Raw genomic sequence first — 15,431 nt, forward strand, 5'->3', positions numbered from 1 at the left:
GGCGCGCCAATCCCCACCCTAACCCCCACCTAGGCCACGTCACCATCGACGGTATAAATGAACTGTCCCCTGGCCAGTTTGACTGGTGAGTTTAATATTAATTTTGATAATAGTATTAATCTTAGCTCTAAGTTTAATATACATATATATATATATATATATATATATATATATATATATATATAGATATATATATATATATATATATATATATATATATATATATATATATATATATATATATATATGTATGTGTATATATATATATATATACACATACATATATATATATATATATATATATATATATATATATATGTATGTGTATATATATATATATATACACATACATATATATATATATATATATATATATATATATATATATATATATATATATATATATATATATATTGCCTACCGCTTGTTGTAATTGTCCAAGAGTCCCATTGCTGTTGTTTGCAGTTAGTCCCCAACTAAAATAGGCATTAAAGCTGTTTTTATTGATTGACTGACCAAGACAACCGTAGACAGAACACGGCGCGCCAATCCCCACCCTAACCCCCACCTAGGCCACGTCACCATCGACGGTATAAATGAACTGTCCCCTGGCCAGTTTGACTGGTGAGTTTAATATTAATTTTGATAATAGTATTAATCTTAGCTCTAAGTTTAATATATATATATATATATATATATATATATATATATATAGATATATATATATATATATATATATATGTGTATATATATATATATACACATACATATATATGTATATATATATATATATATAGATATATATATATATATATATATATATATATATATATATGATATATATATATATATATATATATATATATATATATATATATATATATATATATATATATGTATGTGTATATATATATATATTGTTATGATATGTAAAATCGAGAAAAATATTGGTTTGTTTAAAAATATTTCAAAGTTCAAAAACATTAAAATAATTCAGATAAGTAGGATAATATCCAACAAACATTTCGGAGAAGGAAAGTTATTAAATCCTTGGATTTCCTGTACTAAACATAGTGTAAGCTTTGCATAAATTATTTCTTTGTTATACTTGAGTGACCCGCATAAGTTTAAGTGAAAGCCAAAGAATTGAACGGGGTTTTTCAAAATCCATTAATGCAGTGATTAAAGACAATAGAAGGGATTATAGAAAGAGGTTTTTGTTAGTTTTTAAGATTTATAGAAAAATATTATTTGTAAATAAGTTTTAGGAAATTTATAATTATAGGTAAAAATTTGTTTGTTATCGAAATGAAAAAATGGGGGAATTGTGACGAGTTTTGATTGGCGGAGATTGAAAAAGGTGGGATAAGTATGTAGGAGGGAGTTTAGCGAGATTGGGGAGAGAGAAAAGATATAATCAGTTGGTTTTCCAAATCTGTAAGAGGAACAGTGATTGTTCTCTGGCGGTTCCTGAAATGTAGCAAGCAGTAGTGTTGAATGTTAGTGAGTTTTTGTGGAGTTAGTGTATCTGACAGAAGCTGAAGCAGCAAAATATTGTAAGTCATATTTCTCTACTTATATTCCAAGAGTCACTGTTCAGGCCAACGAGAGATTCAGTTTATCGTAAAGAGAAGATATTCCAAGAGTCATTTTTCACTCGGGCCAACGAGAGATTCAGTTTATCGAGAGGAGAAAGGCTATCATAATTTGAATGATTTGTGCTTTTGAAGGAGATCATTAAGGACGATATACTTGCAACAATCTGTGTAAGATTGCTGATTACATAGGGAGCGGTTGAGAGGAGATAATATAGTCTACAAGGAACAAGGATTTGGACCACTCATCATCAGAGAGAGATATTTTGTTTTCTGCAGTTTTTTCTTTTATTGATAACAAAATTTTTACACTTAATTTAGAAAGGATATAAATATTTTGATTAGGAGAGTTAGAATAGTTCGGAAATTTGAGATTTCAATTAATATTGTTTGTACCATTAATTTTGATTGTTCACGTACGTAGAACAAAATTTTTGAGAATCATTATATGAGATTTGTTTATTGAAAACTTTTGAGTGTGAATTATTTCATCATTTTTATTGCAATATATAGTGTTAGATCATATGTGTTTTTTATTATTCCGGTATTCTCTGGACCTTACCTTTCACATGTAATAGCATAGATATTGAAGCACGAATTTAACCCTGAGATAAAAGAATTAAAAATTGTGATAGAGTCATAATCATATCATTTAAATAATTTTAATTAATCAAAAAAAATTTAATTAGCTAATTATTGCTTGGCGCACCAAGACTTTAAATATCACAATAACTGGCTTCCAAAACGTGGGGCTTGAAAATATCGCAGCTTTACATTTGAAGGAAGGGAAAGAGATCTGGAATAAGTACAGGTGATCCAGAGATAAAAACATATAACATTGAGGGAATTTGAATTTGAAAGTATTTTGACAATTTTTCCAGGGAATATAAATTTGATTTATTGATTGATCGTAGTTAGTGGATATTTACTGCTATTGAATTATTTGATTTTATTTTCTTTACCAATCGTACATTTTATTTATTTTGAATTATTTGAATTTTACTGATTGCATATTCGATATTTGTCGTGAAAATTTAATACATTTGGGGAGAAATATTGTCGTGTTCTGAAACATATAGAGTGTTGTAAAATTTCACATTTGGCGGGGACAAAAACAATAACAAAAAGTAACAACATGTCTGTCACAAGGAGACAAAGTAAAATGCAGGAAAGGAAGGAGGATAACAGAGAAGATGAAACAATTTTGGAAGAAGTATCGGATAATGAAGGAAATGTGACAATAGTTGAGGAGAGAAAAGAACTATCAGGAATAGATAAAATATTACAACTAATGCAACTCCAGTCACAAAAAATGGATGAAACATCACTAAAAATGGATAGAAATCAACAAGAAACATCACTAAAAATGGAAGAAAACCAACGGGAAACAAAACAAACAATGAGCAATATAGAGCAGCGTCTGGAAAACTATGAACAGGAAATTAGAGGATGTGTTGAGGGGATAAAGAAAGAACTGATACAACAAATAGAAGAGATTAATGAAATTAAAAATGATATGAAAGAACAAGAAATGAGAATTAAAGATAATTTGGAGGAATTAGAAAGCAAACTTGAAAATGTAATGAAAGATAGTAAGACGGTCCAGAAAAAGGAATTAGAACAGTTAGAAGAAAAATTTGAAATGGCGCTACAAGAAGACAGGAAGGAAGTAGAAAGAAGATTAAAGCAAAATGAAAAACAAATGGCAGAAATTGAACTAAGAGGGGTAGAGAGAAAAGAAGTTATCATCCATGGAACAAGCGAGGCGAAAATACAATTTGGCGGGGATATTCGGAAAACACACCCAGTACCATTTGTTAAAAATTTGAAAACCAAATTACAACATATTAGATATTTTGACGATTGCAAAGAAACAATTAGAAACCATTTGAAAGAAGGAGCAGCGTTATGGTATGAAAGCAAGGAAGATGAGTTTGAAAATTGGACAGATTTTGAAAATAAATTTCTCAACTATTTCTGGGGGAAAAATAAACAGAGAGAAATCAACCAAGAGCTACAGAATGGAAAATATCACGAAAAAATGGGAATATCTGAAGAAAGATATGCTTTGCAGATATATAACAATTCAAAATATCTAGAATACAAATATTCTACCGAACAGCTGGTAGAAATGATCAGCAGACATTTTGAGGAAACGTTGGAAGATCACGTGATTTTGAGAAACTATCAAGATATTGATAGTTTGTGCCAATTCCTTCAATTAAAAGAAGCGAAAAGAAAAGAAATGAGAAATAGAAGACAACATGACCAATATAATGGACCGGAAAGAAGGTATTCATCAAATTATGACCAGAGAAACCGACATCCCAGATCAACAAACGAATATCGGCCGAGAAATTACAATAATTACAATAGACAACAAAATTACGATAACCGGAATGATACACAAAATAGAACAAATGAAAATCACAACAGGAATAGAGATGCACAAAATCCTCCGAATAGGAATACTAACGAACAAAGGGACGATAGAAATAACCAGAGCTTCCAACAACAAAATAGAAGGGAGATGAATCATGTAGCAATAGGAAACGACAGACAAATTTCTAATTCTAATCTAATATTTTTAGATGCATTTATAAAACATAAAGCGATTAAAATTGTGATTGATTCTGGATCGGAGATATCGCTAATCAATAAAAAACTAGTAAAAGAATTAAATTTGGACAGATTTGTGTATAAGATTCCTAGGGTTGATTTAGTGGGTGCAAACAATAAAAATTTGACGACAGTAAACGAAGGCTTGGGAGTACAGATAAGAGTGGGAAACAAATTCCATATTATGAAATGTGTGGTGATTGAAGATTTAAATCATGATATGATAGCGGGAATTGATGAATTGAGTGAAAAACATATCACCATCAATTTTTCGGAAAATCAACTGGAAATCAGAGCAGAACCAGACAACATAGAAGAAGAAAAGGAAACAGACAGGAGAAAATTTTCTGAAAGGATAAATGGACAAGAAAAACATAAAGAAATCAATATGACGGTAGAGGATAAATCGAAAGCTCAAGAAAAAAATCAATCCGAAGAGGAAAAGAGAATAAAAAAAAAGAAGAAGAGTTCGAAAAGAAAGCAGGAAAAAAAAAGAAGTTATAAGCAGAAAAATGGAAGGAGCCGTAACATGGTGCTCGGAATACCAGATAGAAATTAAAGATAAAGAAAAAATAGAAGAAGAAATAACGGAAGAGGACAGAGAAGAAATGGCAATTATGGACGAGAATCCAGAATTTTGTGAAGAAGTAATACGGACAGTGAACACATGTGAACAAACTGAGGATGAAAGAAAAATAATATGTGGAGAAAACATGGAGAAGGAAATAGAGAAGATTTTAGAAAATTATGGAGATCTTATTAATGAAGAAAGCCGAGTGGCTAAAAATTATGAACATTCTTTTAAAGTTAAAAACTTAGAAAATTTTAAATCGAAAACTTATCCAATCCCGTATAAATACAGGCAAAGCGTCGGACAGGAAATTGAAAATATGATCAAAGACAAGGTGATCGAAAGATGTGACTCTCCATATATCAACCCCATAGTATGCGTAAAAAAATCAAATGGTGATTTGCGATTATGTTTAGATGCAAGAAACATTAATTCGCACACAATCGCGCAATACGAAGCGCCTTTGAACATAGAAGCCATTTTTGGACGAATCACAGGATCACACATTTTCTCCAAAATCGATTTGAAACACAGTTTTTGGTTAATACCTTTGGCAGAAAAGTGTCGAAATTATACCGCTTTTTCTATCGACGGAGTGGTGTACCGATTTAGGGTAGTACCATTTGGACTACAAAGTGCATGCGCTGCTTTGGTTCGCGCATTACACACAATTTTAAATAGGCATGGAGAATTTGTTGTACATTACATAGATGATTTATTAATTTTCTCACCGGATATAACAAGCCATCTACGACATATTCATACTGTTCTCGAAGAACTTGATCAAGCCGGATTAAAATTAAATATTCAAAAGTGTCAGTTTTTCCAAAAAGAGGTATTGTATTTAGGATTCAAATTAGACACAAAAGGGATTAGTCTTGCAGAAGATAGAATCGAAGTCATAAACAACTACCCTAGGCCAACCAATTTAAAAACTTTGCGGGGATTTTTAGGAATGGTAAACTATTTCAAAAAGCTGATACCAGACCTCAGTACAAAAGAAATACCGCTAATAGCATTACTTAAGAAAAATGTCAGATGGAAATGGGGAACGGAACAAGAAATCGCTTTCAAAAATTTAAAAGGAGCGTTTTCCACAGCTGTAAGAGTGCACCACCCAAGATATGAGCAACCTTTCATTCTCAGGACCGATGCTTCCATAAAAAATTTGCAGGGGTGTTATCACAGATACAAGACGATATAGAGGTGCCAATATGTTTTGTTTCCCGTGTAACCAAAACGTATGAGAGAAAATACAGCGTTACTGAATTAGAGTTTGCCAGTGTGTTATTTTGTGTAAACAAATTACGTTTTTACCTACTTGGGGCAAGATTCACCATTGAAACGGACCACGCAGCGTTGATACACATAATGAAAAATAGGTTGGTAAATAATAGAATTCATAGGGGCATTCTTTTACTCCAAGAATATGATTTTGAATTTAAATATATCAAAGGAACGGACAATATTTTGGCTGATGCGTTGACGAGAGATGAACAATTCCGCAAAGAGGATCACAAAACTCTCCACGTAGGCATGAACATAATGAGAGAAGAAGCAGGCTTATTTTCGTTGGCCAAAATCAGGGAAAATCAGGAAGAATTGAATGAAAGAGAAAAGCAAAGGGCTGAACAAGAAAATAACCTATATTTTAAGAGGGTCGATGGTAAAGAACTCTATGTAATCACGGAGCAAATGGCAAAAGAAGTTTTTTTAAAGTTACACTGTGACAACGGACATATTGGAAGTAGAAAGGTGTGGCTTATGTTCAGGGAGAACTACATTTGTCGACAGGACTATACAATAGCCAAGGAGGTGACTCGAAATTGTGTGACATGCCAAAAGTGTAAAAGTAGGAACTTTAAAAATGAAAACGTCACAAAAAACGTCGTAGCTCGGAAGAAACTGGATATTGTTGCTATTGATATGTTGAGCGATTTGATACCAACAACTCAAAGGAATAAACACATATTAGTTATGGTGGATCTTTTCTCAAAATATGTTAAATTGTACGCATGCAGAACCACAAAAGGAATTGAAATACTTAGGAAGATAGACAATTTTATAGAAACGGTGGGAAGACCAGACAATATTTTATTGGACAATGCGACATATTTTAGGAACGAACGTTTTAAAAGGGAATTAAGAGAGAGAGGCATCGATACAAAATTTATAAGCATCCGTCATCCACAGAGCAACCCATCGGAGCGTTTTATACAAGAAGTCACAAAATTTCTACGAATTGCCGCGGAAGAACATCATCGACATTGGGACAGAAAAGTGTTTGAGATCGAGACCTATTTGAATTGTGCTCCAAATACGGTTACCAAAGAGACGCCTTTATATATAATGAAAGGAACAATGCCTACAAGACCGTGGGAAGACACCGCCCCCAAACAATACGAAGAAGTGATCGAATTGGTTCAAAGAAGATTGAGACGAAGTGGAGAGAAATATCTCCAAAGACAAGAGAGAACCCGAAGAAGAAGGCCGATCAAATTCCAGAAAGGAGATAAAGTCTTAGTGAAGGCACTGAGGGTGTCGAATTTACAAAATGGTATTTGTGCTAAATTGATGCCGATATTTGAAGGTCCATATAGGGTCAATACGGAAAATGGGGTAAATAGTTATGAATTAGCGCACATAGAGACAGGAAATATACGGGGTATTTTTAACATTCACGACATCTATCAATATCATGAATAGATTTTAATAACATAGTGAAATAATTTGATCCTAGAAAACTTTTGTCATTTTTAAAATTTAACAAAGAGTTTTCGGCAGATCAAATGGCGGGGATTTGTTATGATATGTAAAATCGAGAAAAATATTGGTTTGTTTAAAAATATTTCAAAGTTCAAAAACATTAAAATAATTCAGATAAGTAGGATAATATCCAACAAACATTTCGGAGAAGGAAAGTTATTAAATCCTTGGATTTCCTGTACTAAACATAGTGTAAGCTTTGCATAAATTATTTCTTTGTTATACTTGAGTGACCCGCATAAGTTTAAGTGAAAGCCAAAGAATTGAACGGGGTTTTTCAAAATCCATTAATGCAGTGATTAAAGACAATAGAAGGGATTATAGAAAGAGGTTTTTGTTAGTTTTTAAGATTTATAGAAAAATATTATTTGTAAATAAGTTTTAGGAAATTTATAATTATAGGTAAAAATTTGTTTGTTATCGAAATGAAAAAATGGGGGAATTGTGACGAGTTTTGATTGGCGGAGATTGAAAAAGGTGGGATAAGTATGTAGGAGGGAGTTTAGCGAGATTGGGGAGAGAGAAAAGATATAATCAGTTGGTTTTCCAAATCTGTAAGAGGAACAGTGATTGTTCTCTGGCGGTTCCTGAAATGTAGCAAGCAGTAGTGTTGAATGTTAGTGAGTTTTTGTGGAGTTAGTGTATCTGACAGAAGCTGAAGCAGCAAAATATTGTAAGTCATATTTCTCTACTTATATTCCAAGAGTCACTGTTCAGGCCAACGAGAGATTCAGTTTATCGTAAAGAGAAGATATTCCAAGAGTCATTTTTCACTCGGGCCAACGAGAGATTCAGTTTATCGAGAGGAGAAAGGCTATCATAATTTGAATGATTTGTGCTTTTGAAGGAGATCATTAAGGACGATATACTTGCAACAATCTGTGTAAGATTGCTGATTACATAGGGAGCGGTTGAGAGGAGATAATATAGTCTACAAGGAACAAGGATTTGGACCACTCATCATCAGAGAGAGATATTTTGTTTTCTGCAGTTTTTTCTTTTATTGATAACAAAATTTTTACACTTAATTTAGAAAGGATATAAATATTTTGATTAGGAGAGTTAGAATAGTTCGGAAATTTGAGATTTCAATTAATATTGTTTGTACCATTAATTTTGATTGTTCACGTACGTAGAACAAAATTTTTGAGAATCATTATATGAGATTTGTTTATTGAAAACTTTTGAGTGTGAATTATTTCATCATTTTTATTGCAATATATAGTGTTAGATCATATGTGTTTTTTATTATTCCGGTATTCTCTGGACCTTACCTTTCACATGTAATAGCATAGATATTGAAGCACGAATTTAACCCTGAGATAAAAGAATTAAAAATTGTGATAGAGTCATAATCATATCATTTAAATAATTTTAATTAATCAAAAAAAATTTAATTAGCTAATTATTGCTTGGCGCACCAAGACTTTAAATATCACAATAACTGGCTTCCAAAACGTGGGGCTTGAAAATATCGCAGCTTTACATTTGAAGGAAGGGAAAGAGATCTGGAATAAGTACAGGTGATCCAGAGATAAAAACATATAACATTGAGGGAATTTGAATTTGAAAGTATTTTGACAATTTTTCCAGGGAATATAAATTTGATTTATTGATTGATCGTAGTTAGTGGATATTTACTGCTATTGAATTATTTGATTTTATTTTCTTTACCAATCGTACATTTTATTTATTTTGAATTATTTGAATTTTACTGATTGCATATTCGATATTTGTCGTGAAAATTTAATACATTTGGGGAGAAATATTGTCGTGTTCTGAAACATATAGAGTGTTGTAAAATTTCACATTTGGCGGGGACAAAAACAATAACAAAAAGTAACAACATGTCTGTCACAAGGAGACAAAGTAAAATGCAGGAAAGGAAGGAGGATAACAGAGAAGATGAAACAATTTTGGAAGAAGTATCGGATAATGAAGGAAATGTGACAATAGTTGAGGAGAGAAAAGAACTATCAGGAATAGATAAAATATTACAACTAATGCAACTCCAGTCACAAAAAATGGATGAAACATCACTAAAAATGGATAGAAATCAACAAGAAACATCACTAAAAATGGAAGAAAACCAACGGGAAACAAAACAAACAATGAGCAATATAGAGCAGCGTCTGGAAAACTATGAACAGGAAATTAGAGGATGTGTTGAGGGGATAAAGAAAGAACTGATACAACAAATAGAAGAGATTAATGAAATTAAAAATGATATGAAAGAACAAGAAATGAGAATTAAAGATAATTTGGAGGAATTAGAAAGCAAACTTGAAAATGTAATGAAAGATAGTAAGACGGTCCAGAAAAAGGAATTAGAACAGTTAGAAGAAAAATTTGAAATGGCGCTACAAGAAGACAGGAAGGAAGTAGAAAGAAGATTAAAGCAAAATGAAAAACAAATGGCAGAAATTGAACTAAGAGGGGTAGAGAGAAAAGAAGTTATCATCCATGGAACAAGCGAGGCGAAAATACAATTTGGCGGGGATATTCGGAAAACACACCCAGTACCATTTGTTAAAAATTTGAAAACCAAATTACAACATATTAGATATTTTGACGATTGCAAAGAAACAATTAGAAACCATTTGAAAGAAGGAGCAGCGTTATGGTATGAAAGCAAGGAAGATGAGTTTGAAAATTGGACAGATTTTGAAAATAAATTTCTCAACTATTTCTGGGGGAAAAATAAACAGAGAGAAATCAACCAAGAGCTACAGAATGGAAAATATCACGAAAAAATGGGAATATCTGAAGAAAGATATGCTTTGCAGATATATAACAATTCAAAATATCTAGAATACAAATATTCTACCGAACAGCTGGTAGAAATGATCAGCAGACATTTTGAGGAAACGTTGGAAGATCACGTGATTTTGAGAAACTATCAAGATATTGATAGTTTGTGCCAATTCCTTCAATTAAAAGAAGCGAAAAGAAAAGAAATGAGAAATAGAAGACAACATGACCAATATAATGGACCGGAAAGAAGGTATTCATCAAATTATGACCAGAGAAACCGACATCCCAGATCAACAAACGAATATCGGCCGAGAAATTACAATAATTACAATAGACAACAAAATTACGATAACCGGAATGATACACAAAATAGAACAAATGAAAATCACAACAGGAATAGAGATGCACAAAATCCTCCGAATAGGAATACTAACGAACAAAGGGACGATAGAAATAACCAGAGCTTCCAACAACAAAATAGAAGGGAGATGAATCATGTAGCAATAGGAAACGACAGACAAATTTCTAATTCTAATCTAATATTTTTAGATGCATTTATAAAACATAAAGCGATTAAAATTGTGATTGATTCTGGATCGGAGATATCGCTAATCAATAAAAAACTAGTAAAAGAATTAAATTTGGACAGATTTGTGTATAAGATTCCTAGGGTTGATTTAGTGGGTGCAAACAATAAAAATTTGACGACAGTAAACGAAGGCTTGGGAGTACAGATAAGAGTGGGAAACAAATTCCATATTATGAAATGTGTGGTGATTGAAGATTTAAATCATGATATGATAGCGGGAATTGATGAATTGAGTGAAAAACATATCACCATCAATTTTTCGGAAAATCAACTGGAAATCAGAGCAGAACCAGACAACATAGAAGAAGAAAAGGAAACAGACAGGAGAAAATTTTCTGAAAGGATAAATGGACAAGAAAAACATAAAGAAATCAATATGACGGTAGAGGATAAATCGAAAGCTCAAGAAAAAAATCAATCCGAAGAGGAAAAGAGAATAAAAAAAAAGAAGAAGAGTTCGAAAAGAAAGCAGGAAAAAAAAAGAAGTTATAAGCAGAAAAATGGAAGGAGCCGTAACATGGTGCTCGGAATACCAGATAGAAATTAAAGATAAAGAAAAAATAGAAGAAGAAATAACGGAAGAGGACAGAGAAGAAATGGCAATTATGGACGAGAATCCAGAATTTTGTGAAGAAGTAATACGGACAGTGAACACATGTGAACAAACTGAGGATGAAAGAAAAATAATATGTGGAGAAAACATGGAGAAGGAAATAGAGAAGATTTTAGAAAATTATGGAGATCTTATTAATGAAGAAAGCCGAGTGGCTAAAAATTATGAACATTCTTTTAAAGTTAAAAACTTAGAAAATTTTAAATCGAAAACTTATCCAATCCCGTATAAATACAGGCAAAGCGTCGGACAGGAAATTGAAAATATGATCAAAGACAAGGTGATCGAAAGATGTGACTCTCCATATATCAACCCCATAGTATGCGTAAAAAAATCAAATGGTGATTTGCGATTATGTTTAGATGCAAGAAACATTAATTCGCACACAATCGCGCAATACGAAGCGCCTTTGAACATAGAAGCCATTTTTGGACGAATCACAGGATCACACATTTTCTCCAAAATCGATTTGAAACACAGTTTTTGGTTAATACCTTTGGCAGAAAAGTGTCGAAATTATACCGCTTTTTCTATCGACGGAGTGGTGTACCGATTTAGGGTAGTACCATTTGGACTACAAAGTGCATGCGCTGCTTTGGTTCGCGCATTACACACAATTTTAAATAGGCATGGAGAATTTGTTGTACATTACATAGATGATTTATTAATTTTCTCACCGGATATAACAAGCCATCTACGACATATTCATACTGTTCTCGAAGAACTTGATCAAGCCGGATTAAAATTAAATATTCAAAAGTGTATATATATATATATATATATATATATATATATATATATATATATATATATATATATATATATATATTGCCTACCGCTTGTTGTAATTGTCCAAGAGTCCCATTGCTGTTGTTTGCAGTTAGTCCCCAACTAAAATAGGCATTAAAGTTGTTTTTATTGATTGACTGACCAAGACAACCGTAGACAGAACACGTGGTTAGATTTTCTAACCAGTCTTTAATGACGATTATAGTTAATGGTAAGTATTTTTCACTGAACTTATCTAACTCATGTTAGATATTAAATTTGTTAGCTGTGCCATCGTGTTCTTTGTCATTTGGGTGTTGTATATAGTGAACAGTGTATTTTGGAATTTTATATAATTATTTTCTATTAGATGAGGTTCTTATACCAGCATAACATCAATTTTCTTTTCTTTGAGAATTTTTTAATTTATTATGCTACAGCTCTTATAGTTGTCGGGATAGTTTCCCATACAAAGTACACACTCTACGCTATTGCTGCGTTCGAAAGGTTGAAGTGTTTTAATTACTTGCACGTTTTAGAGTGCCCACACTTCATATATATGTTTATTATTCTTTAGTTCTGCATAAAAAATGGATAAATTTGCATAACACTTACTTTTACTTTCAGATCGGCATTCAAGCAGGCCTCTTTCACGGCGGAAAATCTTTATGCCAACCGAAAAAAACTTTGGACTGTTCTATAGATGATAAATACGAGTGTTCAATTGATACTGAACTAGTCTTTGACATAGATGTGTGCAATATACCAAGAAATGCTAAGTTGTGTTTTGTTGTTTATGAAGTTAATAAGTATGCTAAGGGAACTAAGACCAAAAAAACTAAAGATTCAAGCAAGGTAAATATTTTTCCATTTTCTTTTGTTATTAAACATTTTTAATCGTGTACATTTAATTTATGTTTTATTTAAATAATGAGAAAACCAAATGTGAAGATGAATTATTTACGAGGAATAAACTTTTGATATCTGTTTAATAATATTATGGGATCAAGAGAATGAATGCATTTTAATAGTATGTGATAAGTTCTATTATTAAAATTACGAGTAAGAACGATTGTCATTACTGTGTCTTTCCTACCTAGAGTAGGAAGAGGTTCCTACTCAGTCGCTCTGATGACTCCTGCAAAGACGAAATACGTATAAGCGAATTGTAGAGAAACTATATGTGAAATCAAATCTTATTTGTCTTTTCTATCATCAGAAGATATGTTAGTTATTGCTCGGTTGTTGAAACTATTAAAAACGATAGGCCAGATGTGTCTTTATATTTATTTGGTGACTACAATAATTTACCACCGGCTTCTTGGGCTTACTTAAATGACGAGGGCTTGCTCGTGGACTGCCCACAAAACTATCCAGTAAAGCTACTATTGGCGTTGACTCTGAGGCCTTCCTTGGACCACCAACTACTCCATTCCGTAATCACTTCGATGGATATGACCAAAGAACTTTAAAATTCTAGAGTAAACAGTACTAGAGAGACGCTGATTGAAAAAACCAGAGTTGAAACGAGTATCTTCTCGTTTGTCATAGTACTGTGACGATTACGCCAGATCCGGTTTGGTTCAGTCTTTGTTGCTCTTGCTAGTTGAATGCGTATTTGAATTTCGGGTTCGCAACTGCATATATTGTTAACTAGAACTCCACGATATATCATAGAGGAGACTACCTCGCATCCCGCAGTAGTTCGGGTTTTAGGAAACTGTTGTTGCTGATCAATAACCATGATTTTGGTTTTGTTGTAGTTAATTTTGAGTCCAAATTTTGCACTTTCTACCTCGAGTTTTTTTAAAAAGTAATTTTTTCGGGAGTAGAAGCTAGAAGTGTAGTATCGTCTGCGAAACGCTTGTTAAATATCTCGACACTGCCTACGTTTACTCCTCCCTCTCGACTATTCAAGACTGCACATTATGAACTCTGAATATATGTTAAATAATAAGGGAGATAAGCATCCTTGACGTACTCCCTTCTCCAAAGTTCATTGTCAGAAAGGTATCCGTTCATTCGAATATATGCTAGGTTATCTTGATAGTTTGCTAATAAAGTGAGTCAAGTTAGGTACACCCATTGTCGTCAATATTGTAGCGTGTTTAATAAAACAAGCGATTATAATTGATGTAAATATATTTATTTATCAGCTTACAGTACGATAATATCTTATCAACTAAACTTACCTCCTAACAGCGATATATATATATATATATATATATATATATATATATATATATATATATATATATATATATATACCAAAAGTATTATTCGAGAATCATCTGGAGTAGTTCAACTATATTCGCCTCGTCGGTAGCGTCTCGAAGGCAGGAGCTATTGAGAATGCCATCGATTGTATGTTCTAGATTCATCCTTCTAAGAATTGTGACACCACGCGTCGAAGGTATGCTATTTCATTACACTGCTCCCCTCTTAGATCTGAACGTCCCGTTCAGCAACTTTACAGGAAGAACCAGGATGGCGGAATATACAGGACTCTCCAGCTCTGCATAAACTTCTCAAAAAGAAATAACAGTCTACTGTCCTTAAAGGACACGATCTCTTCGGGTTAATGGAATACATTTTAATTTGTACACCGGTTTCTCGGAAGATTACTTCAAACATGCTTCTGACAATCTTCCAATCCAGATTTTCGAGTGCATGGCCTATCTTGGATAAGTTCAAATTCTTGATGTCATAATTGCACACGATTTTTTTCAAATTAGTTAGAGCACGTCATATATCCTCGTAGCTTGCCTTGTCTATATACGACTTTCTGGTCATCATATACAGCAAAGATCGAGAACCATCTTCCCATCTCAGTACTCTTCCAACCTTAGGATACTAATTTTTTAACTCATCCAAACGACCAAACTTCTTATAGATGCGCACGAGATTCCTTTAGACATTTCAAGGTCTTTGGCAACACAGTTAGCTAGAGAGGTTATGCGGAACACTTAAAAGATCCTGCTGAACTTCTGTGGTCACGCCGAATCTAGCACTCTTTCTCTCTGTGTAATTTCACATAAATTCATTAAAGCTCGGTCGCCGCTCATCTTAGATCTCATGTTAAAGGGTTCGTGCTTCTTCTTTTTCATTTGAGCCAAAATAAGGTCCTAGACGATTTATGTGAACAACTTTTGGTTT

At 32.7% G+C, this 15,431-nt stretch overlaps 1 protein-coding gene across 4 annotated transcripts in view; it reads left to right on the forward strand.

The window, feature by feature from the left end:
* The window catches only part of Pi3K92E (phosphatidylinositol 3-kinase 92E), a 747,272-nt gene that overhangs the window by 192,931 nt on the left and 538,910 nt on the right, over nt 1–15,431 (forward strand). For all 4 annotated transcript variants that reach the window (XM_072523217.1, XM_072523215.1, XM_072523216.1 and 1 more), the window contains one exon: nt 12,903–13,130. In XM_072523217.1, the coding sequence (XP_072379318.1) occupies nt 12,903–13,130 (228 nt within the window). The remainder of the gene's footprint in view (nt 1–12,902; nt 13,131–15,431) is intronic.

This window comes from Diabrotica undecimpunctata, chromosome 2 (genome assembly GCF_040954645.1).
Source record: "Diabrotica undecimpunctata isolate CICGRU chromosome 2, icDiaUnde3, whole genome shotgun sequence".
NCBI classification, from domain to species: domain Eukaryota; kingdom Metazoa; phylum Arthropoda; class Insecta; order Coleoptera; family Chrysomelidae; genus Diabrotica; species Diabrotica undecimpunctata.